The 26,477-nt window shown below is 37.2% G+C and overlaps 2 protein-coding genes and 1 long non-coding RNA gene across 3 annotated transcripts; 2 read left to right on the top strand and 1 right to left on the bottom strand.

Moving 5' to 3' along the window:
• The first annotated feature begins 1,667 nt into the window (after positions 1–1,667).
• Positions 1,668–9,432, top strand: fbp1a (fructose-1,6-bisphosphatase 1a). Its single transcript, XM_042488491.2, has 7 exons — positions 1,668–1,964; positions 3,317–3,479; positions 4,790–4,882; positions 5,827–5,967; positions 6,069–6,206; positions 6,430–6,549; positions 8,731–9,432. The coding sequence occupies exons 1-7, from the start codon at positions 1,795–1,797 to the stop codon at positions 8,926–8,928; spliced, it is 1,023 nt and encodes a 340-aa protein (XP_042344425.1). The 5' UTR covers positions 1,668–1,794; the 3' UTR covers positions 8,929–9,432.
• LOC148189685 (uncharacterized) lies at positions 3,298–7,337 on the bottom strand. Its single transcript, XR_015776369.1, has 4 exons — positions 7,036–7,337; positions 5,822–5,988; positions 4,767–4,872; positions 3,298–3,435 (listed from the first exon to the last, which is right to left on the bottom strand). It is a non-coding gene; the product is annotated as an uncharacterized LOC148189685 (long non-coding RNA).
• Positions 9,433–12,438: 3,006 nt separating the features above from the next.
• On the top strand, positions 12,439–24,648 carry fbp2 (fructose-1,6-bisphosphatase 2). The gene is made up of 7 exons (XM_042488149.2): positions 12,439–12,711; positions 14,326–14,488; positions 15,192–15,284; positions 15,710–15,850; positions 17,829–17,966; positions 22,618–22,737; positions 24,112–24,648. Exons 1-7 carry the CDS (start codon positions 12,539–12,541, stop codon positions 24,295–24,297), a joined length of 1,014 nt encoding a protein of 337 aa, XP_042344083.1. The 5' UTR covers positions 12,439–12,538; the 3' UTR covers positions 24,298–24,648.
• The last annotated feature ends 1,829 nt before the right edge of the window (positions 24,649–26,477 follow it).

Below are 26,477 nucleotides of genomic sequence, written 5' to 3' on the forward strand. Positions count from 1 at the left end.
GTTTTGATTTAACAGCAAGTTCAACACAAGAAGTTGATAGGCGTAATTATAAAGTATGAAAGATTTATAGCATGTTTGTGGTTTAACTTCACCATAAGCAGTGGCTGAAAGCACATTAAGCCGAGTAAAGTACTTCACTTAAATATAATTTTTCAAGTACGTGTTCTTTCAGTATTCAAATTTTATGCAAGGGGAGACTGAGGACGGTTACAACATCAAACATTGCAACAAGTCTCCTTTCAGAAACATGCCAGTGATGATACTCATACTGCACATGCTCTGTTAGATATTATTGTAATAGTCCATTAGTGAATTATAAGCCATCATTATTTGTCATACACTGAATAAATCATTTAAAAGTAGAAATTTGATTCTGTTTGTTTTTCAGCATGCCAAAAGTGTGGAAGAGGGTTACTAACAAAAGATTCAGCAAGCAATCAAATAACAGTTTAAAAGAGACAGAATCATACAAAACAACAAACAATAATAGCAATGTAAAAAGCTGAAAAATACAATAAAAAGAAAAAATAGAAATACAGGATAACAAACATGGTAAGGTGTAGAATTATTTTAAAAAATACTTAAATAATTAAAAAAATATTTTCCTACCATTTGTCATCAAATTTATAGTTTCAGAAATGTAATTAGATTTAAACCTCAGTTTTATCTAATAAATTAAAACATACATATTTGCAAAATGATGATTAATTTGGGACTGTATTTAATGTGATTTATTTTAATTTTAAAATGGAAATTTTACAGTTAGGACATGTTAATTCACAGTCTATTTATTTAATTTAATTTAATTTATATTTTCAGGGTTTTTAAAATATAGCTTAAAAAACGATTTGCACAAAAAATTCAGTAAAATTACTCTTTTTTTTTACAGTTTAGGCAAAGAAAAACATTACAATTACTCTTAACATCAATCATCAATAAAAAAAAACAATACATTGCAGCTAAAATCTGCTAAGAATCAAATAGATTTATAAGCTTAACAGTTTTATCTGTTAAATTAAAAAAAAGTAAAATTATGATAAATGTACAACTGTATTTATTTGTAAAAAATAACAGAAAATACAAAAAAAATTACCATCTTCCTGTTATTTTACATCAGACATGTAAATTTAGTCGAATCATTTATTTGATATTTTCATGTATTTCAAAAATACAGGAAAAAAATTGTAAAATTAGCCTACTTTTTTTCGGTGCAGGTAACGAAAAGCACTACATTGTCACTTATAATCAATATGTAATAAAACCAGAGTAAAATCAATTAGGACAGCATGAAATAAGACTAAAATGTAAATGGAATGGGCCAGAAATACATTTATAATACAGCAATAAAGCCCAAATGAAGTGCAGGAGAACCCAAAGATAGAAAGACTGAACAAAAAAATGAAAAGCTGAGAAGTTCATCTGTCCAACAGCAAGAATGTGAATACATATTATCAGAAATAAAAAAAAAAAAGTTATGAAATTGTTATTCACACTATCAAACCTGCAGAAAAGTACATGACCCGTCTTGCACAACTGCAGCTTGATTTCAGCCATGCACTGCATCTATTATTCTGGTCACATCCTTCTTTTGGTAACTTTATCATTTCATCACCAGTCGGTTCAGTTTGTACAAAGCGTGTAGTGTTTCCAGCGGGGCCCCTCCTCTGCTGCAGCTCCGGATTGGCCCTTCGTGTCTTCACCACCTCCACTCCAGTTCCGCGTTACAGAGCATAAAAAGTCCCGCAGCACTTCCTCCTGCTTTTACTCTCAGGCTGCGGGAGACCATCTGCCACCATGTCCGACCAAGGAGTCTTCGATACCAACGTGGTCACCGTGACCCGGTTCGTCATGGAGCAGGGCCGGAAGGCGAAAGGCACCGGGGAGCTGACGACGCTGCTGAGCTCGCTGTGCACGGCGGTGAAGGCCATCTCCAGCGCCGTGCGTAAAGCTGGGATCGCGCATCTGTGAGTAAACAAAACTGAATAGTAAATAGCATTATGATGCAAAAAGTACCAGATATTTCAATGCTTTAAATTTTCAATGAAGTCCCAGTCGCGTGCATCCACGTTGGCACAAACTGACCAGGGTATCCAGGTGTTCTGTGCGCCTATCAGAAGAAACCATCACGCCCACTTTTATATGTTATAAGCACACATGCAAACACGTTTCCTCCAGATGCTGAGTGCAGCCTTGTTGTTAGGATCCATTAGAAAAGCACGTGCACGTGTTTCTTTTTGTTGCTCCACTGTTTAAAACTGGAGTGTTTTCATATTTTGTGTTTTTGCATATTACATCGTCATTATGTGCTATGTTGGTCCAGTTAAAGTCTGGTTGATGCAATACAATGTTTTTTATTTGAATTTTTATTTCCTTGTAGCTATAATAACAAAAAATATAGGCCTCTACTAAACGGTTGAGTTGTCACTTCATAGTGTTTATAAAACAGTCACAAATAAAATAAAATAAATAAAAAGCCACATACTGCTGTAATGCTTGTAATATGTTAGTATACCAACATATGTCAATTTGTGACCATGAAATTAGCATTATTAGACTTTTATTTTTTGTATAAAGTTACATAAATCTGGTCAGTAAGACCTCCGAAACTAACATGTCAGGAAAAATATGTGCACCTTTAAAAATCCCAGAGCGTCTTTTGTGTTTTTGGTATTATTTTCCTGTGGAAGGCGAACTGAAAAAGCAGACTATTTAAAGACACAGCTACATTGATTTTTTTTAGCATAATATGTCTAAACTGCATGGCAGAGATGACTCCATCAGGTTTAGTTCAACACATTTTTCATTAAAATATAGTGACTAAAAATGTGCTCTACCAAACAGTTTTACGGGAAAGTTTGCTTTACAAAAACAAATATATTCTTCAAATATTTACACGAACTGTCATTTGTTATACATTTGTATTTGTTACATTGTTTTCATGTCAACTATAAGACTAGAAATCTCTGTATGTTTTGGCTGATGATTCTGATTCAGACTTCACATCAGTGCAGTAATCACCGACTAACCTCTGCAGTTTTAAAAATGCAGAGTCATGCGTCACTCGCAGGTTTTTATTCTTCCTTCCTCTTAACGGAGACTGCAGCTATTGAGATTTTAAACTGATGTCGATGCAGAACTGTGGATCTGATATGATAACATTTAGGCCGTTAACATAGAGCAGATAATAAATTACAAACTACCAAAGAGCTGAATCTCGGAGATGTGTCTGGTGACAGTTTTAACCTTGAAATTGCTCTAATGCGAGTTCAAATTTGAGTTTTTTCTCACCGTTTTTCTCCTTTTATGTCTTCATCAGTTACGGCATCGCTGGCAGCACCAATGTGACAGGTGACCAGGTGAAGAAGCTGGACATCCTGTCCAATGATCTGGTCATCAACATGATCAAGTCGTCTTTTACCTCCTGTGTGCTGGTGTCTGAGGAGAACGAGAAAGCCATTATTATAGAGCCAGAAATTAGGGTAAGTGTTTGAATTTAACGTTAAAACAAAAATTGTTGCTGCTCCTGAAGCTGTGTGAGCTGAGCTTGGGAAACCTGATTTCAGTATTTGGGAACTTAGACTAAAACAGGACGATCCTGTTTTTTTTGGTTTACCGTAAATGTTTCTTTATCTTTTCCTTCTGGGATCTTATCTCATGTAACTGGTTCAGTTAAAAAAGAAAGGCTTGGGTTTCAGTTCCTGTCAAAATAATTGTTATAGGAAAAGACTTTATTTATTTTTACAGTGGCTCTTTGCACAACAGTGATCAGACTCATAATTGTTTTAATTGTTAAGTTTTACACCTCTAGCAGCCATTTAAAAAAAAAAAAAAAAAAAAGCCTTAAAAGGCATTGAATTCATTATCTGAAAATAAGGCTTTAATTGTTATTAACATGTCTTAAATAAATCTTTCAAAAATCCTGATTTTTTGGGGGGACAGGAGAAGATGGACTTTGTGTTTTTCTTCTGATGTTGCATTTAAAATTTCAAAAGTGCCAACATTTATTTTTTGTAAAATATTTCCCCAAATTCTTCTTTTTAAACTCATCATGATAGAAATCCAGGCAGTGGGATGTAGAGTGAAAAACACAAAATCGCCAAGAAAACCAGCCAGAAAATGCCATGTATTCCCACTTTCCTTGGAAAACCAAATAGAAATTATGATAATATAATATACTCATTGTCTTCCATGTCTTCTACTCTAAAAAGTATTTTTTTTCTCACACTTGGTATAGATAATCTAATGTTTTCACAGGACAATGTTACAATAAACATTTGGGCAAAATTGTCCTTGGTTATTATAAAATTTCACTGCGAATGGTAGTAAAAAAGGCTTAAATCTAGCTTGCCTAAAGCTGTAGGAACCCTGCTGGAAGCACAATGGAGCATTTTTTCTAAGAGTGGGTCAAAAATTTGTTTAGCTCATGCACGCCCACGAGGAAGCACTTGTACGCAGGTGACGTGACACACATTCCTGCCAGTGTTGTCACACTTTTCTAGTAATCTACAGGTGGCAACAACACGCCAAGAAATGCAACACGGCACCAACAAAAGACAGGGAAGAAGCCAGCAGTAAAATATGAATGAATTTAGATCACAATCTTAGATTTAATATACTTTTAAAAAAATCTGCTTTGCAAATGTTTTTTCTGCTGAATGAAATGCACTCAGCAGGTTTGTTTGACTTCAAGGATACACACACAATGGTTTCTGCTCAGCAGCACTGTATGTAAATATACTTTTTGTTGGTTTAAAAGGAAAAAAAACCTCAATGTTTCCTTCTTTTTCAGGGCAAGTACATCGTGTGCTTCGATCCTTTGGATGGTTCCTCCAACATCGACTGTCTCGTCTCCATCGGAACAATCTTTTCCATCTACAAAAAGGTACAAACACAGGTTAAAATTTCACAATAAAGTGTCGATGATTTACACTTAGTGCCAAGCAATGGCAGAATGATATGACTTTGCTCTGTTTTTTCATACATTTTTGAACGCCAAGACTGAACACCGTTGTGGCTGATATTAACCCTTTGAAACCTGGAGCAGCATCACTTTTTTCTGCTTTCAGATGCCTTTTAGAAGCGTTTAAACCTTTGACTGAGCAAATTGGTGTAGCTTCTTTTAAAAACATGAGAAAAAGGCAATGAACAACTTGGTAAGATGTAGAAAATTATTTTAAAGAAGCTAGGGGAGAACTGTCTAGGGTAAAAAGAAAAAAGCTAGAAAAAACTATTTTTATAATTATCATAATTTCATATTTGAATTTATGTTACAGAAATATTATAATTTTTAAGCACTTTGTTTATTTTCCTTTTTCCTTTTTTTTCTTTTTTGTGCAGTAAAGACAGCACTCCAATTATAACTTTTTATAGTCAATTATAATTCTTTTATTTATTGCATGTAGATTTTGCTATATTACAAAGGCAGCCCACAGGTGGAGTTAATGAAACGTTATCACATCCAAACATAAACAGTGTCCGCTCTCATTCTCTGCCGGTGTCTCTCTCAATTTACACTCAAACCCAGACTATTCTTTTTTAGCTTTCAGAGTCAAAGTTTTCATTTTTAGTGGCAGTTAAAATGTAAGATGTTTGTGATGCAATTTTACCAAAATGGTAAGTAATTGATTAAATATGACAAAAAATTTAAAAAAAAAAACTGCACGGAAGTAAAAAAAAAAAATGCTTCAACTGTCTTTAACGTTTATCACATTTTTTTTTAGCTTTTTGGTCAAAGAATCACATTTTATTCCATTATTATAGTAAATTAAATACTGTACACTACTGAACATATAAATGAGTGACATAAGTTTAAATTGTTTACCTCAGGTGACAGATGATGAGCCCTGTGAAAAGGACGCTCTGCAGCCCGGCACGGCCCTTGTTGCGGCGGGCTACGCCCTCTACGGCAGCGCCACCATGATGGTGATCTCCACCGGTCAGGGAGTCAACGGCTTCATGCTCGACCCGGTTAGTTCTCTTTGAACAGCTCTGTGTGTCACACAAACAAACAATAATGCATATTATTTTTTACTGACATTGTTGATAACGTTTCCCTTTTCTCTCATCAGGCCCTCGGCGAGTTCATCCTGGTCGATCGGGACATAAAGATCAAAGAGCGAGGCAAGATTTACAGCCTGAATGAAGGTTATGCAAAGTACTTTGACCCCGCAGTCACAGAATACCTGCAGAAGAAGAAGTTTCCTCAGGTAACACTGATGTCAGGACATATTTGGGGAAAGCTTCAGGCAGAGCAGTGTTTTTTTAAATGTATTTATTAATAACATTATTCAACATAAATTAAAATGTAAATATGCTAGTGTTAAATTACAAAATTATAAAATTTTAATCTGTAGTCTTGGATGAGGCATTTTTTATTTCCAGCGCAGGTTTAAGGAGCTTACTAATGCAAGATTTTAAATGACTTTATAGGACGGCACTGAGCCTTACAACGCCCGTTATATTGGCTCCATGGTGGCAGACGTCCACCGAACGCTGATGTACGGAGGCATCTTTTTATACCCAGGAAACGCGAAGAACCCACAAGGAAAGGTAAAAACTCATCACTGATTTCTCCACTCCCACACACGTCAAACTATCAAGAGAATTACATATTTTCAAAGATCTTACATCAAAAATTCACTTTAAAACCTGAGCAAAATGTCTTAATTTCTAAAAAAAAAAATATATTATAAAAAGGTAATAATGTAAGTAAGAAACATATCAAGACATGGCTCAAAAGTTAGCAAAAGACAATAGTAAAAAAGTTACAAGAAAATAAGCTGACCTTTTTGAAAGAAATCAAGCACATTTGCTCAGATTTCAAATGGTTAATTTTCAGAAAATGCTAAAAACATTCCTAAAACTGTATTTTTTAGCAAATGTTACTCAAACGAGGAGTATATTTAATGTTGTCATAAAAAGAACTGACCCATGGACTATTTCAGCCCCAGATTTGGTGACGTAAGTACGTATGTAAATAAGTATTGCAGCTTCTAAATAAGACATCATGGTAGAAAAAACAACGGCAGATCTGACCTGAACTCACTGTTTGATGATCCAGGGCGCTTCAGGTGTCGACTGATTTGCAGGATGTTTGAGAGTTGCTGGGTGAGGCTAAACTGATGTCAGACTGTTGCATCAAAATGAAACCTCCAAACAAGCATTTCTAAAACAAACAGGCCTTTAGGAAAACAAAGTTTAAATCAGTGGGGTTATAATACAAATTTATCAAACACTAAAACTAAGATTTAACACACAGCGGTTGAAGACTGTATCCTCTTTGTGTCTTCCTGTTTGACTAATTTAGCACAGCTGCCTTTGATGAGAGGATCCTGACATGCCAGGTCATGTGATGCATTCAAGTGACTTTAAAAAATGGGAATTATAAGGGCTTGATGCTAGAAATGGCTCTAACAGTAAGTACTTAAAGTGGCAGTGCAGAGTATGAGGATGCATCACAAAATAAATTACAGTGTCCATGTTCGTCATATTTAAGAGCATCTTTAGCTTCAGTACTATGACATATTTCCCTCTGAAACTGAATATTTGACAGGGTTTCTGTGGATCCTTAAAAAGTTTGAAAAGGCACTGAATTCATTTATTAAAAAATAAAGCCATAATTTGTATTAAATTGACTTAAATTACTCTTTCAAAAAAGTTACTGGTGTCAAAAATACTCTGATACTGACTTTTTGACACATCTTGTCATTAAAAAAAGATATAAATGATCAGTTGACACATTGACACAGGATTAAAACTGGGAAGTTATATTTTTAATTTGGCTGGGTCTGTAAAGAAACATGACACACAGTGTGACGATACGTGTTTTTAATCCTTTATGGACAACAACAGATCTACAGCACACGGTAATACAGAGAAGATATGTCTTTAGATACACAGACATTACTTTAGTAGCATAATTGTGTGGTTTGTTTTGGTCTTTTTCATGGTATTTCCATCAAAAAATAGTTTGTTCAGTGTAATTTAAAACTAAGATTCGAACTGAAGAAAGTGTTGTAATATTGTTTCTTCACTCCCCACATCCTTCCAGTGTTTGCAAGAATGAGCCAAACATGATGTTGACACATTTTAACAAAAGGTTATATGTTTAACAGCTAGATTTTTTTTTTATTTTGTCCATGAAAATGTGAGGAAACACTGGGTAATGAAGAGCATAAAAATATTAAAAATATAGTGTACACTTAAATGGATATAATATAATTTGGTGGCTTGGTGGCATTACTTATCTTTTGTGGCGGTACATCTTTTATAATAATAATAATAACTTTATTTATATAGCACCTTTAAAAACACAGTTTACAAAGTGCTTTGACAAACAAGGCAAAGCCGAGGCTGTAAAGAGTTAATAAAACAATTAAGTCAATAATGCCGACGAAGGGCAGACAAGAGTAAAGGCAGAATAAAGTAAGGAATTTGGAGCAGAGATATATTTGATTAATACAGTAACAAAAAGGCAGTAGACACAGAACACTGATAATAATAACAATAATAATAAGCAAGTAAAAGGATAAATTAGCGGCTAAAATTAAAAGACAAAATAAAAATTAAAATGAAAAAATAAAATTAAAAGATGAGTTAAAAGACATTGAAAAACAGCTGTAAAGACGAATTGTTGTATGTTACACGCCTGACTATTGAAAAGCACCTCATACAACCCCACGTCAAAAAAATCCAAACTAGAGAGATTAAACTCTCCTTCCCTCCTCAAAGCTGCGGCTGCTGTACGAAGGAAACCCCATGGCCTTCATCATGGAGCAGGCGGGCGGCATGGCCTCCACCGGCTACCAGCGCATTCTGGACATCCAGCCCAAGAGCATCCACGAGCGGTCTCCCGTGGCCATGGGCTCCACAGAGGACGTCAAGGAGTACATCGCCATCTGCCAGAAACATGCCAGCAAGAAGAAGTGAGACTACACGACTCAGTCACAACCAACACTGTGCGGAGAAAAACCTCGAACCTCCAAACTGGAAGTCTGTCGTGTTTTGGGCTGAATGGAAATGAATATTGTGGAGTTTGAAAATGGGGTTTAAGCCCAAATATAAAAGGGGATTTTAAATAAGGGAGGTACAAGGTTTTAAATGCCAAACAAGCAATGTTCATGTTCTATTTATAGAAAGCTGACAGATAATCAAAAGGAGGTGGTTCAGTGGAAACCATATAAGCTCAGTTACAAACGCACACATTCCACAAAAAACTACCAAAGACCAGAAAATGTGCCAAAAAAATTGCACTTGAATCGACTCCTGTTTACCTCCAGCTGTGCCTTATTAATCAGAGTGAATATTTATTCTAGACGTGTGAAGGACCAAATGTAAACCTCTATGCAGGAAAAGCTGATGCCTTTTTTATGATGTGAACTGTTTGGAACAATGAAGTCTCAATAAATCCAAATGAGTCTTAAGAAGACTGAATGAGCGTTTTCATCATTTTTTAAATATTTGTTTATATTTATGTCACTTGTTGTGCTCCTTGTTCAGGCTCAGGGGAATGAGAGGAGCAACAAAAAAATGAAACCGGGGAAAAAGGAAAATGCCAAGCAGAAATGGGATTATAAACAAATGTGATTTGTTTACAAAAAATGCAAGGCAATAAAAGTGTACAAAAAGGGTCTTCAAATATGAAAAAAAGAAAAAAACTGCTTTCCTTAAGGGCAAAAGAAAGTGATGCTCAAATAATTAAATGCCAATCAATAAATACACAAAAGTTCACTAACCTCCCTCCAAAATGGGAGTAACTATCACCAATTCTGGTGCACTACAACAGTTTCTTCAGTCTGCTATCTAACACACAGCTGCCACACTGATCCACAAGCTCCAACTAAATTATTTGCGTCTTCAGTCTTAATATACTGCATGCTCCTAATGTGCAGATTGAGTACAGGTATGCTCACTCACTTTCTGCACAGTGAGGAGGGGAGGATGACACCTGGAGAAACAAAAAAAGAAAGAGGAAACAGGCACGAAAAAGGGCACAGCCACCTCTTCATCCATAACACCACTGGCTGATGAAGTGAATAACATTGATCATTTTGTTGTAATGCAATGTTCTGCTGCAAAAACTTTGGGTAATGACAATTGTATGGACACGCTCACCCAAACACAGTTGCAGACTGGGTACACCCCCTTATGGCAACGGCGCTGCACAATGGCGACACCCACCAGCAGGACAATGCGCCACACCACCAAAACTGCTCACTAATGGCCCAAAAGACATAACGAAGAACTTAAGGTGTCCACTTGGCCTCCAAAATCCCCTCAGATCCCAACCTGATCGAGCATTTGTGGGATGTGCTGGTACTCCACCTCACAACCAAAAAGACTTTAAGGATCTGCTGCTAACACCCTGGTGCAGGACATCACTGGACACCTCCAAAAACCAAAGACAAGTCCAATCCAAGGGAGCCCCACCCTTGATTGGGAGTACCTCTTGGGGTCTGCGACATCCCACAAATGCTCAATCTGATTGGGATCTGGGGAATTTATGCTGCGTTCCATTCAAAGTCAGAGTTCAGGATTTCCCAGCTGAAATTTCAGACTTCTCAGCGCTCCAGGTGCACAACACCAAATGCAACGTGAAAAAAAATAAAACAGACAGTGACAATGTGGTCTTTCTGAGGCCATTTTACTTGGTATTTTAATTTTTTTACTGCTTTCCAGGTCAACTTTTCTACAGAGAAGATCGGATTCAAAGACTGTTTACCGTAACCAGCTATATAATAGTAGATGCATTATTTTAATTAAATACATGCAATTATACTTTACGCTACCTTTTAGTTGATTTCTTACCAATTACCAGTGGCATCCATGGATGCTGCCATTGTGTGACGTCAGACCGCTGAATTCGTGGTTACATGGATTTGCCCCGAGTTCACAAGTAGGAACTTCGACGCTGAGTGGCGTTCCATTGTACTTTTCTAGTAAGAGGTAGTAATATCTAAACTCCGAATTTGTCTGGAAGGCAGCATTAGAGACCAGGTGGAGGCTTTGGGCTCTTGCAATGTTTCTTGGGCCATTCCTGAACTGCAGTGGGATTTGGTGCATTGTCCGGCTGGGGGCTGGCTGCAGCGAGATGTCACTGCTACCCTCTTGGAGACAGTTGGGCATGCACTTAGAGCTATTCTGGAGAAGGTCCATCTTTGGTGCAGTTTGGCATGGCACGGCACATCTAAACTGATCAAGGAAATGCAAATCGGCGCTGCCAAGAGTGGTAATGGAAAAACAGTACTGGTGCACTGACATGTCCCACAAATGTTTGGCTACATTGAAATACGGGGAATTTAAAGGCCATGTCGATGCCTTAAGCTCTTTTTAATGTTCATCTGGCCATTCTTAAGTAGTTTCTGCAGAGTGGCGTGGTGCATTGTCCTGCAGCTACTTGAGAGTGCAATTGCCATGAGGGGGGAGTTACTGAGACAGTGTTTGGGTGGGTGAAGCATGTTTCAAACACATGATTAAAAGTGCCCAAAGATTCCCAGCAGAACATTGTATTGCATTATAACAATATGATCAAGGTTATTCACTTCACCTGTCAGTGGTTTCAGTGTTTTGGCTGATCGGTACAGTTGAGCAATCATAGCAATTTTGCAGAAAAATGTCCCAAAAATATGCAGCCCTGCACATATGTAGATAAATTAAGCAAACGAGAAACTAAATGCAAAAAAGATTGCATTTGTAGAAATTGAAAAGTTGGAAGATATACTGTCTATAAAAGTTCAGAGATACTTTATCCAGAGGAGTCGACCTTTAAGCTAAAGGTCAGTGGGAGCTCACAGAGCCCTAATGACATTTAAAGATCACTTGAGCTGCTGTTTTGATAACACCGAGCAACCGCTTTCTACTCTCATGATATTAAACTCTCATCTCTTTATTTCTCAGTCTTTAATCAAAGTGTCTTGTAGCTCAGAAACATGAAAACTCCCTTTCCCTTTACTCCCTTTATGCTAAGAGTTAGTTGAAATAAAGCATGTTACAGGATTAAATGTGCATGCCTTTAGCTCTGTAATACATATTTCCTGCTGGATGTTTTAACCTAAAAACAGCTCAAATCAAGCTTCATTGTTTGTAACATGAACTTCGATATAGAAAGTTGTTCCTCTTTTGTCACAGCAGCAGACTTTTTTCAGGTTCATGTGCAAACAAATGCTGTCAAAATACTGAGAATTTACCTCAGAGCTCTGATGTTACCCAAGTTTAGAGTTACTCTCTAACATGCTGCAATCTTCTTCTTTTTTTTAAACTAAATGAATAACAGGGCTTGTCTTGTGCAGGATTAAACTGCCTGTCTCTACAGCGGACACCTGACACCCCCTCACCAACCAAACACACACACACACACACACACTCATGCACACACACTTCCACACGACTGCACACACAAATAGCTCCCTTGGCCTGCACTCATGGCTCTGGGTATGAAAAGGACGTGGCTGGTAATGAGGTCGCTCAGTTGCTGCCTGTCCTCCGTCCGATCTTCTGCTACTGCTGCCCACCAGGAGGGACAGAAGGACCAGAGACAAGCATGTCGGACCAGTCTGCGTTTGACACGGACGTATGGACCCTGACCCGGTTCGTCATAGAGACCGGGCGTCAGGCCAAGGGGGCAACCGGTGAGCTGACCCAGCTCATCAACGCCATCCTGACCGCCATCAAGGCCATTTCCTCTGCTGTGCGGAAGGCAGGCCTGGCCCACCTGTAAGTACCGAGGTACTGGACTGGGTTTACTGGGAACCATTCATAAACATGCACAGTTACATCAGTGACTGATATAAAGGGACAGGAATGTTGTTTGACATTTTGCATCACTCCCACAGCAGATTTAGGAGCCAAGAGTGACTCAAGAGTGGAGGTTGTGTCCCTTTAGGATTTAAAAGTCTGATTTCAACACTCAACCAAAGACGCAGCAGAGTGGCCGAGCCAGAGAGCGCTGATATGATTGTTTTATAGGCTGTAGAAGTCACGCTGACGTTCTGTAAGCAGAGCCAGTAATATTTGTACGACTTTAGGTGTATTTCAACACTCTAATCCGCAGGTGATAAAAGAAATGTGCAGCTTTTTCAGTGTGTTTTTTGGCAAGATACCCAGTTCTTTGTCAGGGGATTGACATTAGAGAGAAGCTTTGGAGATTTATGTAATTTCCAGAGCTGGGGAATAACTATGTAGCTCACTGTACTGTAACTAGTTACAGTAATGAAATTAAAAAATAAATGGAATTGTAATCAGTTACAGTTACTGAGAAAAAATGTTCTTAACACTTTAAATTCCCTTTAAATAATGTGAACAAATAAACCATAATTATGAACATGTTGATTCCTCATAAAATTATATTGTGGCTACAAACAAATACATTATCACTACAGCTACATTATAGTGTGTTCTACACTATTAAATGTTGATACTTGGCCGATAAAGGTTAAACGGGGGACTTGAGGTAAAGAGTTTGCTGAATTTGCTCCATATGGAGGAGAATTGCTGAAACTGTGCCAGCTCATAAAAAATGACTCATTATTTCACACACTTTGAAATTATGTAACCAAAAACAAATCAGCATTGTCTGAAGCTAAACGAAGATAATTGATGTTCACATGCCGACTAAATGCAAATGAACAGCTAGCCTCGAGCTTCTCTTTTTCTGTCAACAGTTGCTAACAAGTTGTCTTTCAACAGCAGCGGAAGAAGTATTCAGGTCCTTTTAAAAGTACTAGTACCACACTGTGAAGATACTTTACTACAATTAAAAGTACTGAATTAGGCTGTTTAAAGGAATAGTTCACCCCCAAATTAAAAATACATATTTTTCCTCTCACCTGTGGTGCAATTTATCAATGTAGATCGTTTTGGTGTGAGTTGCTGAGTGTTGGAGATTTCAGCTGTAGAGATGTCAGCCCTCTCTTCAGTATAATGAAACTAGATGGCAATTGGCTTGCTGTGCTCAAAGCACCAAAAAATACATTTCAAACTACACCTGCCAACCATGTCACGGTGCAGAAGGAAGCGTGCGTCTCTAAAAAGTTAATTATTTACGGTGTCAGAATAATAGCCTTGTTTTCATCTTTGTGAGATTGCATTTGCCAGCTGATCCAAGAGTTGTTTTTAAAGAGTTAATTTAACTTAAGAAGCAGGAAAGTCTCCTCAACACATAAAGGAATATGTCTTCTTTAAAATCATCAAATTTGGAGAAAATATAGCAGAGTATAAATATAATATTGTCCTCTGCTGAAGTGAATTTGTTCTTGGGTAAATGTACTTAGTTACACTCCACCACTGTGGGAGACTAAAGCTTGGCTGCTGATTGGTTGGTGTACACAGGCAGGGCTTGGCGGGCACAGTGAACGTGACGGGGGACGATGTGAAGAAGCTGGACGTGCTGTCCAACGAGATGGTCATCAACATGCTGCAGGCCTCCTACAGCACCTGCTGCATGGTGTCTGAGGAGAACAAGGAGCTCATCATCACTCCCAAAGACAAGAGAGTGAGTGTCTGTCTGCTGAGGACAACAAGACGCTATAATCACAGATATACTGGCTACTTTTTAATGTTTCTAGCTGCATTCAGTGGAAACTTTGTGTTTGAAAAAACCTGCCTTAAAAAAAAAACAGTAATAAATCATACAGTTAATAAGGTGAGCCTTTGCTGATTAGTGTTTTCAGGGGTAAATTTAGGTGCTGAGGCAGGACAAGCACAGAAATAAGTGCAGATAAAACAAGAAAGTAAAAAAGATATATAATTGGTTGCGTGTAAGATAAAAAATAAGAATATAAAATCTAAACTATACAAGAGCAACTAGACTCCAAATTATAAGACATGCGGTATATACACAGAACTGACGACCAGTGTTGTGTTTATAATCATTCAGTATTAATTATACAATATATAATTATCAGTAGTTGTAAGGTATTGTCATAAGTGATAGAGGTGTGATTAAGAGCGGCAAACTATATCATATTTATATGTATATAAGAGTATTATGTCACCATCAGTGTACAGTAGAATAAAACACAATATATTTAAGTAATGATACTTAATGTTGTCTATATTAATATAGAAATATGATTGAAAAATAACAATATAAAATGTAAGAAAACAGCAACAAAGTACAAAAAGGTACAGTATAATATGTTATAAACAGGACTGTTTGTTATAAATCTCAATATTAATATTTTTCTTTGTCACAGGGAAAGTACGTGGTCTGTTTTGACCCTCTGGACGGCTCCAGTAACATCGACTGCTTGGCTTCTATCGGCACCATATTTGCCATTTACAAACGGGTGAGTCTGACTTCAAACCGTGCAGGCACTGAAGACAATACTCTAAAATAAATTCACTCAGTGTTCATATTTTCTGCTGCTGAAGTTGAAAAGCATCCAAGTGCAGTTGGAAGTGTAATAAAACTCTGCAGACACGAGAGGGCACTGCTCTCCAGCCGATCTGAGATCCACTTCTCTAAACTGCTCACAAACTGAGACACTGAATCATTTACAGGGACTGAAGTCTGTTTTATTGAACTATTTAGTGGATTTAGTCTCTAAATACAGCCTCATTTACCACCCTAACTGTTGCTGCTGACTGAGTCAGTTTTTGCTGTTGATGTTTGCCTGCAGTCGTTTAAACAAACACTTAAATCTTCTCAGTATCTTAGGGAAGTGAGGTCTGCAGGATAACATTATGTTGTCCATTTGTTGGTATATTTCAGGTATCAGAGGGAGAGCCCACAGAGAAAGACGCCCTGCAGCAGGGTAACAACATCGTGTGCGCAGGATACACGCTGTACGGCAGCGCCACCCTGGTGGCCCTCAGCACCGGCGCCGGCCTCAACTTCTTCATGTTGGACCCTGTGAGTACTTCACAGTCACTGCTATTAAAGGGGACCCTTTAAGCTTTTTGAGTTTTTCCCTTTTCTTGACTGTTTTGAAAAGCATGTTTTTGCTTAGCTGGGGTTTACACCGGCTGCATTCAGGTCACTGTGGCAGCTAACGGGGGTGAGGTGATGTGTAGCGGCGAGGAGTGAGGACACACTGTAATTTGAGGCTCTAAACAAATTGTTAGACCTTCTTTTAGACTCTCCGTCTGATAAGTCCTTTGCAGTGTAGACAGTTGTTCCCAAAGCTGGAATATCACATTTCTCTGCAGGATTCTCCGTCATTAGATCAGGCTTTCACCGAAACAGCGTGCACACACATCTACATTTGGAAAACAGCCGACAGGGACGGCCCCTCTCTGAAATGGTCTCTGATTAGACCAAAGTCTCCTGTCACAGCCAAAAGGAGCCGCAGAAGTCTAGTTTTCTCTGTGTCATTTGAGAATTTGTTCAAAGTTTTTTTATGGGATTTTTGGCCGGTTACGCCAAAATAAAACTGCCTACCTCATCTTTAAATGTCTCCAGGTTTCCTCAGAGCTCTGACATCCACTGCTGTCTGCTCCCGCCAATATTCATCTCTACCCAACGTCATTATCTCTCAACTGCTGTCACTTTTTACTGCTGTATGCTTTTATTGCCCAATAGTTGCTTTTATTTGAGAAAACATTATCCTGTCAGTCATTCCTCCAGGCTGCACGCCTCCACAGTGCAATCAGGGATGGAAGGGGACTGTAAACACTCACGAATCACCTTTTATTTGGCACGAAAAGCATGCGCCATCCTAACTATCCTTGTTTAAGTCTTTCGAGAATAAATCATACAATGCTGGGCAAAAAAAAGTGCACAAATCTAAGATTGGTGTAATTGTTTCAGCCTCTTTTTGTATGTATTGCAGATTACTACCTTTCAATATCCCTGACTGGAGGTCATAGCATAGTTGTTTTTATTTTTATTATTATTTTAACTCATTAAAAGCATTTTATTACTTTCACACCCCCACAAGATCTACATATATCATTTCATATTCTGCATCTTATTCCAGATTCAGACTTTTTTTTGGCTCAGAGGCAACAACCGATCACTGGGCGTTTGGAAAAGCAGCTTTGGTTATTAGAGGATAAAAAAGGGTTCAGTGTGTGTTTGTAAGTAATCTTGTTGTTGTTATGAATCCAGAAACCTAAGAAAACCAGAGTGTTCAAGAACGCAATTCACAAACCACAAGAGATCATCACGCAGGCCTGAAGAAGTAATGATGTCCACACACTCTTGACCTTGTCAAATAATGTCTTCAAATGTAACATTGTGTTAAAATACATGACATGTTTTTACAGACTTCTCTCTTGCATTTTTAATGAACTCTATTCCCCATAAGTATAAAGAGGTAGTTTTAAAATATCTCGACACTTATGAACAAAATGTCCAGTTAATGATTTTTGCTCAAAAACAGAATGAGTGTGATTCATCTGTTGGCTGCGTCACTGAATTATCAATTTGAAGGATATCGCACCTTTTTAAAGTGTTTTTTAAACCTCTGTATCATGCAGATTTCTCTTAAAACAAATCCAACTGTCATGAATTTAATTAAAATTATTTGCTTTATGGAATAAACAGAGTTGTGTCAATAACTAACATGTAGATGATCCCATCAAGGTGTAAAATGTGTAAAATGTGTATGTAGTGTATTGTATTTTTGCAATATTTTATGTATTTTTTTATATAATATTTTTCCTTTTATACTTAAGTAATTTTTTATTTTATTTTATTTTATTTTATTTTATTTTATTTTTATTTTATTTTATTTTATTTTATTTTATTCTATTCTATTCTATTCTATTCTACTTTTTGCAATTTTCTCTGCTTCTGACTTTTGGAGCTGCTCTAATGTGTGAATTTCCCCAGCATGGGATTAATGAAGCCATATCTATCTACCTAACATTACTTTTATGCTCCTCAGGCCATCGGCGAGTTCATCCTGACTGAGAGGAACGTGAAGATCAAGCCCAAAGGGAAGATCTACAGTCTGAACGAGGGCTACGCCAAGTACTTCCACCCCTCCATCAACGAGTACCTCAAGCACAAGAAGTACCCAGAGGTGAGAGCGTACTGCAAAACTACTTAGCACATCACAAACATAATTTGAGCCAAAGTTTTGACATTGATCAGTTTTACTTTTTATTTATGGTTTTGAATCTGATGCCTTTTAACCAAAGCGATACAATTAGCGTCTATTTTTGCTGACACACACACGGTTAAACTTGTGCTCCGTCCTGAGGCAGAATTTCAGCCAGCGTCGTCTCACACTCATCATGTGAATCCTGACGAAGCGTTTGCTCTGGTAGACTTCACACAAGGCCTCTGTTGGCTGCACACACTCAAAAAACATATTCCTTAAAAAGGTTATCATCAGATAGGAGTTCTTTAAATGTTTCAGAAGCAGAAATAATTCAAATTTATGGTAAATCTCAAGAGGAAAAGTTACTTCTTAGTGGTGGAAAAAGTAAAAAATAAAAAAAAAATACTCTGTTAAAAGTTAAAGTCAAGCATTTAAAATTTTACCTCAGTAAACTTACAAAAGTATAAACATCCAAATATACTTAAAAGAAATAATAAGTTACTTTTTGTTGAGATGTATGTATACATTATTCAAATGTTCCAGCTTTACTCAGCAAAACCTGTAATTTTATACATTCATGTCACGTGGTTTCCGTCACCTGTCAAACACATCATGTCCCTCTTGTACGTGCGTCAGGGTTTTGGTTTCCAGACGCTGTCATAAAATGACTTTTTATCCAGTTTTAAGCCACATTTTTACAATACACTTTTTAGATCTTAGTCATTTTTAAGTAAAAAAGGTTAACCAGATTTTAGTCATCAGATGTCTAAATCTTAACATAATAATATATTAATTGATCATATTTTACATTAATAAACTGAATCCACAACGAAGCATAATTGGAAAGTATCTTCTTTTCAGCTAAAATAAGAAATTTGCATTTCACCTTTGTTTAAATGATTTTGAAATAAAAAATTATGCAAAATAATTTGCCTTTTGAACAGGTTAGAATTTGGCTGATGATGAAGACTGAGCAACAGTGAGACCAGTAACTAATTATTGTAACTTCAGAGTATTTTTAGTGGTAATATTACACTTTACAATTAGACTTTCAAATAAAATAGCAGAAAGTCATGAAAGCAATTTCAGTTGCATCAGTTTAAGGAAATTAGTTGAAAATCTTGGATTGTAAAGGTTAAAGTAGAGGTGCTTCATGCAGGCAGGTACCACATGCAGAGAGGGCAAAGAGTTCACATCCTGACCCACGAACATGTGGCGGATCAGCCGTGAGTGACGGTTCAGGTCAGACAGGACGGAGTTTGGTCAGCTGAGCTGCAGAATGGCGACACAGCGCTCTGCAGGAAACATCGTGTTCCTCAGGAAACACCAGCTGCTCATCTGGAAACTGATCTCCACATGAGCGCACTCAGCATTTCTGCGGCCACACGGTCACGAACATGACCGCAAAGTTCATTTGGTCATCAGTGATGGCTTCAGCCTTGTAACGCACTTTTATGAAATAAGTTTCAGCTTGAATCATCATCTCTGAATTTTCCTCTTAACCATAGTTTCACAAAATCGGACCGAAAGAAATCTGTAATTTTTTTCTTCTTGTTTTATAATGTTTAAAGCAAAAAACAATCTGTTGTACAGGGATGCTTCACTTAAATCCTGTATTTTATTTATCTAACACAGAATGTAGGCTTGAAAAGTTTGTTGTTTGCTCCTTTGGAGGACAACAGTTGTAGTTATTTTGAATTGACATAAATGAGAATGGACTCCAACGTTAACTCAGGGCAAGAAAAAAGATAGTTTCAAACCTTTTTTGAAACAATAATCCACTAAGTGCAGTTTAGTCAGTGTGTTTGAAACACTTCCACTACGATAGATGAAACGCTGTTTCTATTTTTGTCACTTGCAGCTTTGTTTCTTTACATCGGGCACAAAGTGTTCTTTTGGAGAAGCAGCATTTGGTTTTTATGCACCACAAACCCAAGAAAACTTTCTCTCAGATCTTTTAAATCAGGTTTTTTAATACTTTTTTAGCCTACCATTGACCTTTATCAAATTAAATTTGGGACTATTCATTCAGGGATTCCAAACGGCAGACCATAAACCAATGAGTGACATCATAGTAACGTCCATTATTTATATGTTAAGATAACACACAAACAGCATCATTTACACTAAAATATTCATACACGAGACGCAGATCAAAGTGTATTAAAATTATAAATTGTTTTTCACTTTTTAATGTCTGAACTTTCTGTCTAACTTCTCAAAGATTCAGTATTTAATTCTGGAAAAAGATGAACGTGTGAATGAGACTGAGTGAGAATGAGTTTAAGGATTGTTTCAGAATTTTTAAACTTTGAATTTTGCAGAAACTGAAATAGACAAAGTCAGTTGTATCTTCCACTTATATCTTCTAGCAGCTAAAAATCTTTTTGAACACTCATCATCATGTTACACTTCACATCATGATGCAGCACAATTCAGCAGTAAACCACACTGTTACTCAGTGTGTGTCGAAATAGCAAAAACTCATCACACAAAGCTGAACTGGAATGCAAAAGTTGCTGAGAAAACACACTAGGAAGTTTACATGTGGTATTTTTTTCCTTCTTAAATATCTTATAATGATACTAATAGCTTTAGTATTAATCCTCTCTGCTCGTTTGTAAAGCAGTCTCAATCTTTCTGAACTTTTTTTGGAACAAAACTCTCACCATCATGATTTTGCAAATGCAGAATGACTTTCAAATCTGGAAAATCAGAAAAGTCAAACATTCAAATATCAAATATTATAATCACAATTTGCTCAAGAAATCTTTTTATAATGTCCTAAACCATCTGCCAGAGAAACACTATCACTGTCAATTTTTTTTAAATCAAAAAAAGTAAAAAATGTTTAGTTTGGAGACGAAAGATTTCATGGCTGTATAACAGTGGCACACTTTTAGAAATATTAGGTTGCAAACTCCTCCTTTCTGCCAACTCTAATAAACCTTTAGGACACATGTAATATTCTTAAAAGATCATTTTCATACACAACTTTCCCACACTCCCTTCCATTTACTCTCTTTTCCAGTTTCTCTTCCTTCATTGTGGGAAGTTTTGTGCCGTTTTAACTGTTGCCAGCTGGATGTGTGTTTTCTCAGAGTGTTGTGTCGCGTGGGAGGGTCTGTTTTTGGGAAATACTATGCATACACACACACCACACCCTCATGATGACTGGGAAGTGACTCAGCAAGCACATGACTGCATCACGCTGTGCTGGTCTGAACATGAAGCTCACTTCAGGGCAACTCAGATTAAGACACGAGTGCTGTTGCGTTTTCAGAGTGGAGTTTGGGAGGTTGAGAATTAAAGTGTGAAATCAGTTAATGAAACATGCACCAGCTCTTTAAATGATACTCATCGCACAAATAAAACTTTTTTTGTCATTACAAAAGTCTGTTTGTAGAAGCAAACTGTGATCTAAAAGCAGCCTGTTTTTGTGTGTTTGTGCACCTCGTGAGTCTCCTCCTCTGGCAGGATTAATGTATGTTGCAGACGCACTTTGACCCGTCTGTTGTTTGCTGTTTGGCTTTTCTTCATCAGCAGGTCAGAGCGGCCCATGATCTCTGATTAAAGCACATGTGCTGTATGTGCAACTTCCAAACCAGCTGACCTGTTTATATATATCACCCATTGTTAATAACGCTGTATTATAACTATGTGGGAAATCAACGTGCGTGAAAACTCGCCGTGTCAGTCATTCTTAACCCTTTGAAACCTGTATGGACATCACTTTTCTTGTGCTGTATTCAGGCGCCTTTCACAAGTATTTAAACCTTTGGACCCTGTGCAAACTGTTTTGATTTCTTTAAAAGCACATGGGGAAAACTGCAGTGAGCAACTTGACAAGAAATGTCCCACAAATTTCAAGAATTTAGAAGATTTAGAAAAAAAATTCTTAAAAACTAGGGAAAAAATATACTTCAAAGTGTATAAAAGTATCATGATGGAATATATTTTAAATAATTTTTCAAGAATCATTACAATTTTATGCTTTTTTGTCAAGTCATTTGCTTTTTCCTCATTTTGATTTTCTTGTACTTTTAAGAAATTACTTTTCTATTGTTATTTTTCAATCTTTTCTTACAAAGTTTTCTTTCAAAGACAACAGCCGTATGTCCTATATTTTAAAACAAATATAAAGTAGGAGTCGGTTGCACAAAACACTTTAAAAAATTACACAGTGAATGATTCTCAGTCTCTTTTATGTACATTTCTAAGAGTCCTTGGTGTTGGCTGCTTTTATTGGAATTGCAAAGTCAACTGAAGAGCGAATGTTGTTACAACATGAAGCATTATGTAACGTCCATTTTTGGAGGTGACTGTCTGCTGACTCTGTTAGCCCAAAGTCATTTTTTTCTCTAGATTATAGAAAAGTCACCTCAGATAATAAATGTTTCAGCCCTTTAATTCATCGATCATCTCACCGGTTTGACAAGAAAAGACTGAATTTACAAAAAGGCTTTGACTTGATCAGGATTATCCTGTAAAAATTTTAATTTCCACCACGAAAACTTGTGCACGTTGGAAGCCGTCGTGACATAAATGCAAGCTACAATCAAGGGATTCAAAAACATTTATTACTTTATGCACTAATATTTGGAATATACTATATCTTCACTTCCTGCAGGATGGCAGCGCCCCGTACGGAGCTCGTTATGTTGGCTCTATGGTCTCAGATATTCACCGCACCATCGCCTACGGAGGGATCTTCATGTACCCCGCCAATGAGAAAAGCCCCAAAGGAAAGGTAACCACTGACCTCCACCAAGACGTGCATTTTATGAACCTCCACAGCTCAGGCCTCTGGTTCTTGGCCCGTCACAGATGTGGGCCTTAAACTGACACTCACAGCCACAATATCAAGCTGTACAGTGAATGTTGCAGTGGTGTAATCTGAGGTCGGAGGTGTTTTTCTCGTCCTGTGATAAAAATAAAAAAAAGCTCAGAGACAGTCGAGGCTGCTCGTAAAGATAAACCACAACCTCTCACCTCTTTTCTTTCAGGCAGCTTGACTCTGTGACCCATTTATCCCAAACATACTTTACTTTTTTACATCTTTAACAGTGTTTTACGATCAGTGAGCTCAAATTACCACAGAAACATTCAAATAGGACTCTGATTTTGACTTTGATAATAGCAGCACGTGGTTAAGTGGTGAAGCTGTGGTTTCTTTGACCTTAAAAACAGATTCTCTCACAATGACCCAGATCCTAAAAATATCCCCTTTAACTATATGTGTTACAGACTGGACCTATCTACTCATACAGCACACTGTAAACAGATCTTTTGTTTCCTTGTTTTCCTGAGTAACCCGGCACAAATATTGATAAATAAATACTTAAAAAAATAGGGCTGTCAAACAATTAATTTTCAAAATCATGATTAATTGCTGAATTTCAATAGCTAATTGCTATTAATCAGTGCAATATAATAGTTAATCGCAATTTATTATTTTTGATCACATTTAAATTTACATTATTTTCCTTTTGAAAACAGTTTGCAAGTGAATGCAAAGAAAAGTATCTTGACTTTTACTTATACTTTCCATTTGATGCTACCTTCCACTACAGACATCTGAGGCAAATATTTTTTACTCCACTACATTTCATTTGATACATTTGGTTACTTTCTGAATCTGCAAAGTTACTTTTCAGATTCTGATTATGAATACAAAATATAAACAAATAAATTGTGATGTATTACTATAGGTTAACCTTCCAGGCAACATAAAGTGATTAAAATTAGCTCCACCTTTACCAAATGCAACATAAAACTGATAGACACAATAATGCATCAGTGGTATAATATAGATGATTTGTTAATAGACAATTTTGCATTATGACTACTTTTACTTTTGGAACTTAAATATATTTACACATTGATACGTTTGTAGTTTTACTTAAGAACGAGTATGAATACTAACTTAGAATATTTTTACCGAATGGTAACGTCTGAGGCTGAAAAAAGAAGCCAAAAACTGCAGTTTCTCTAATGGCCACTAGAGGCTGTCTCCAAAACTGAGTAAACCCTCACAGCACTCCATGTTAAAATGTCCAACTCACATCAATACATTAATTCATGTTTCTTTCTGTGTTTTTCTTTATTTGTTTTCCTCCCAAAGTTGCGGTTGTTGTACGAGTGCAATCCCATCGCCTTCCTCATCGAGCAGGCGGGAGGCCTTGCAACCACCGGCACTCAGAGGATCCTGGACGTTCAGCCTGAGGCGCTGCACCAGCGGGTTCCCTTCGTGGTCGGCTCCCCCGATGACGTCAACGAGTACCTGGATTTTGTCAAGAAGTACCAGTGATTTACGATAACAAAGTTTTTATGAAAGGCCAGAATTTTGTTTTATCATGCCAATAAATCTCTATGTAACATGTGTGAGATCAGAAGATAATTTTTTTTCAATTATTATTCAAGAGTGAGATGTTAAATCTCCCAGAAATCTTAGGACATTACTTGAATATTATAATATGAAATATGACATCAAAACCAGAATATTTCTCTGTAATGGAAGAATAATTGTGCTACTCATACATGAAATATTGTAACATAATAACATATTTTAATTTATCATCAGAAGTGTGTCCTGTATGGGTTTCTATACATGCAGCTTATCCTTTTGAAAGACATTAAATGCAGCATTTTTCAAAATAAATGATTTCTGTTTTATTTCGCCACATGTTTTTGGAAGTTATGGCATGAGGACATGCTGAGGACAAGTCTAAAAAAACTGCTCAACATTTCTCAGTTTGTGCAGCATGTCCTATATATACATTATTCCCCATGAGAAGAAAGAGGAAGAATCCAGTTTCTTATTCACTAATGATGTATTTTTGAAACTTAATTTACGTATGTAAGAACTGCACTGAGATTCTCACTTTAAAAAACAAAAAGTAAAGTTGAGTTGTTGATAAAAGAAGGTTGCCACGATATCAGGCTGCACCATCAGGGGTTAGTGTGTTCCTGTAATTAGGTGAACTGACCCTTTAATCACTCTCTCGCTCTTGTCCTTTTATTTTTGTCGTTGCACAATAAATTCCTGCAGCTGCTCTCATTGTTTGTTCTGCATATCAGCCTGGACTGAACTGGAGGTGAAGTAAATATGTTACAGAAACAGGAACACATGCGCACACACAGTCCTGCACTTCTGTACTTGTGAGGACCCTCCTGACATCACACATTCCCGGGACTCTTAGCCAGACCTGAACCTGATTCTGAGTCCTCATTTAGACCTCTGTTTGAAGGTGAGGGCCGACCAAAGTGTCCCCCCTTTTCAAAAAGTTTCCTCACTCATGTACAAGTACACACACACACACACACACACACACACGCACACACACCTTTACCCTGACCGGCTTTACTGTTAATGCGGTGATTTGGGTCAGTCAGCAGGTCACATCTGACCTAAATTTTGCCATTATAGAGGTGGAGGAAATACTAAGATATATATTTTATAAAGTGAGAGAGTTCACTTTATAAAATCATCCATGAGTTGTTTTTTTTTGGGTTTTTTTTTTTTTTGGACTAAATCTAATCGGCCCGTCATGGTCCTTATTTCAGCCAAAAATAGCCTCATTGTTGAAAGTCAGCCTAATTTGGTGATGCAATTTGTTTGTTTGCAATTATGTGTGTGAATGTTTTTATGTAGTTTGGCTTTTCCACCAAGGACCACTTTGGAAATATTTACTCTTTAAATCATTACTTTTTTTGTCATGAAACGTGAGTTGTTGTGCTGTAAAATCAAGTCAAATCAAAATTTGGTTTAAATTCAGCCGATACGGATGCGTGTTTCCCACCACATAAAGCCCTAAAACAGCCTTGAAAATAAGACCACGTGTGCAGCAACCGAGCAAACACTGAGATGCTGGTATGCAGAATGACACGTTTCACTTTCATGTTTTTGTTACATCATTTGATCATAAGTTTTGATGCATTAATGTCTTTGCGGTACTAATTCAGAGATTTCGGCTGACAGGGAAGAAGCCTGAGAACCAGTTCCCAACCACATAATATAATGAATATAAAAAATTATTTACTTAGAGAATCAAATCTCACAAGTGCCTCCAGAATGCATCCTATTAATAATGATGAATTAATGACTCTGATAATAACGGGCATGTGCGTATGAAGGAGGTTTCAGTGGAAATAAACAGTATAAGGCCCGCAGGTGTTATCATTAGGGCGAGAAATAACTCTTGCATGAAGGGCACTAAGACCTGCCCTCAGGTAATGCAAGGAAAGGTGTTCATTGTTCCCTCCACCGAGGTTTCAACATGCTCAAAATCCCCCTCAATTAAGCCAAAGAAGTCTGAAAAAGGTGTAAAGAGCAGAGTTTCTGGCTGACAATATCTGTGAACACGATGTGCATTATGTCTGCGTCCTGAGAGCGCATTTCTCTTAAACCTGAGCACCAAGCTGCTCTCAATCCTTAATTAGGAATCAGCTGCCACAAAAAGTGTGACAGGTGATTCGAATAACTCTAAT

Source organism: Plectropomus leopardus, chromosome 4 (assembly GCF_026936395.1).
Source record: "Plectropomus leopardus strain MGB_pleo_1.0 chromosome 4, ASM2693639v1, whole genome shotgun sequence".
Taxonomy (NCBI): domain Eukaryota; kingdom Metazoa; phylum Chordata; class Actinopteri; order Perciformes; family Serranidae; genus Plectropomus; species Plectropomus leopardus.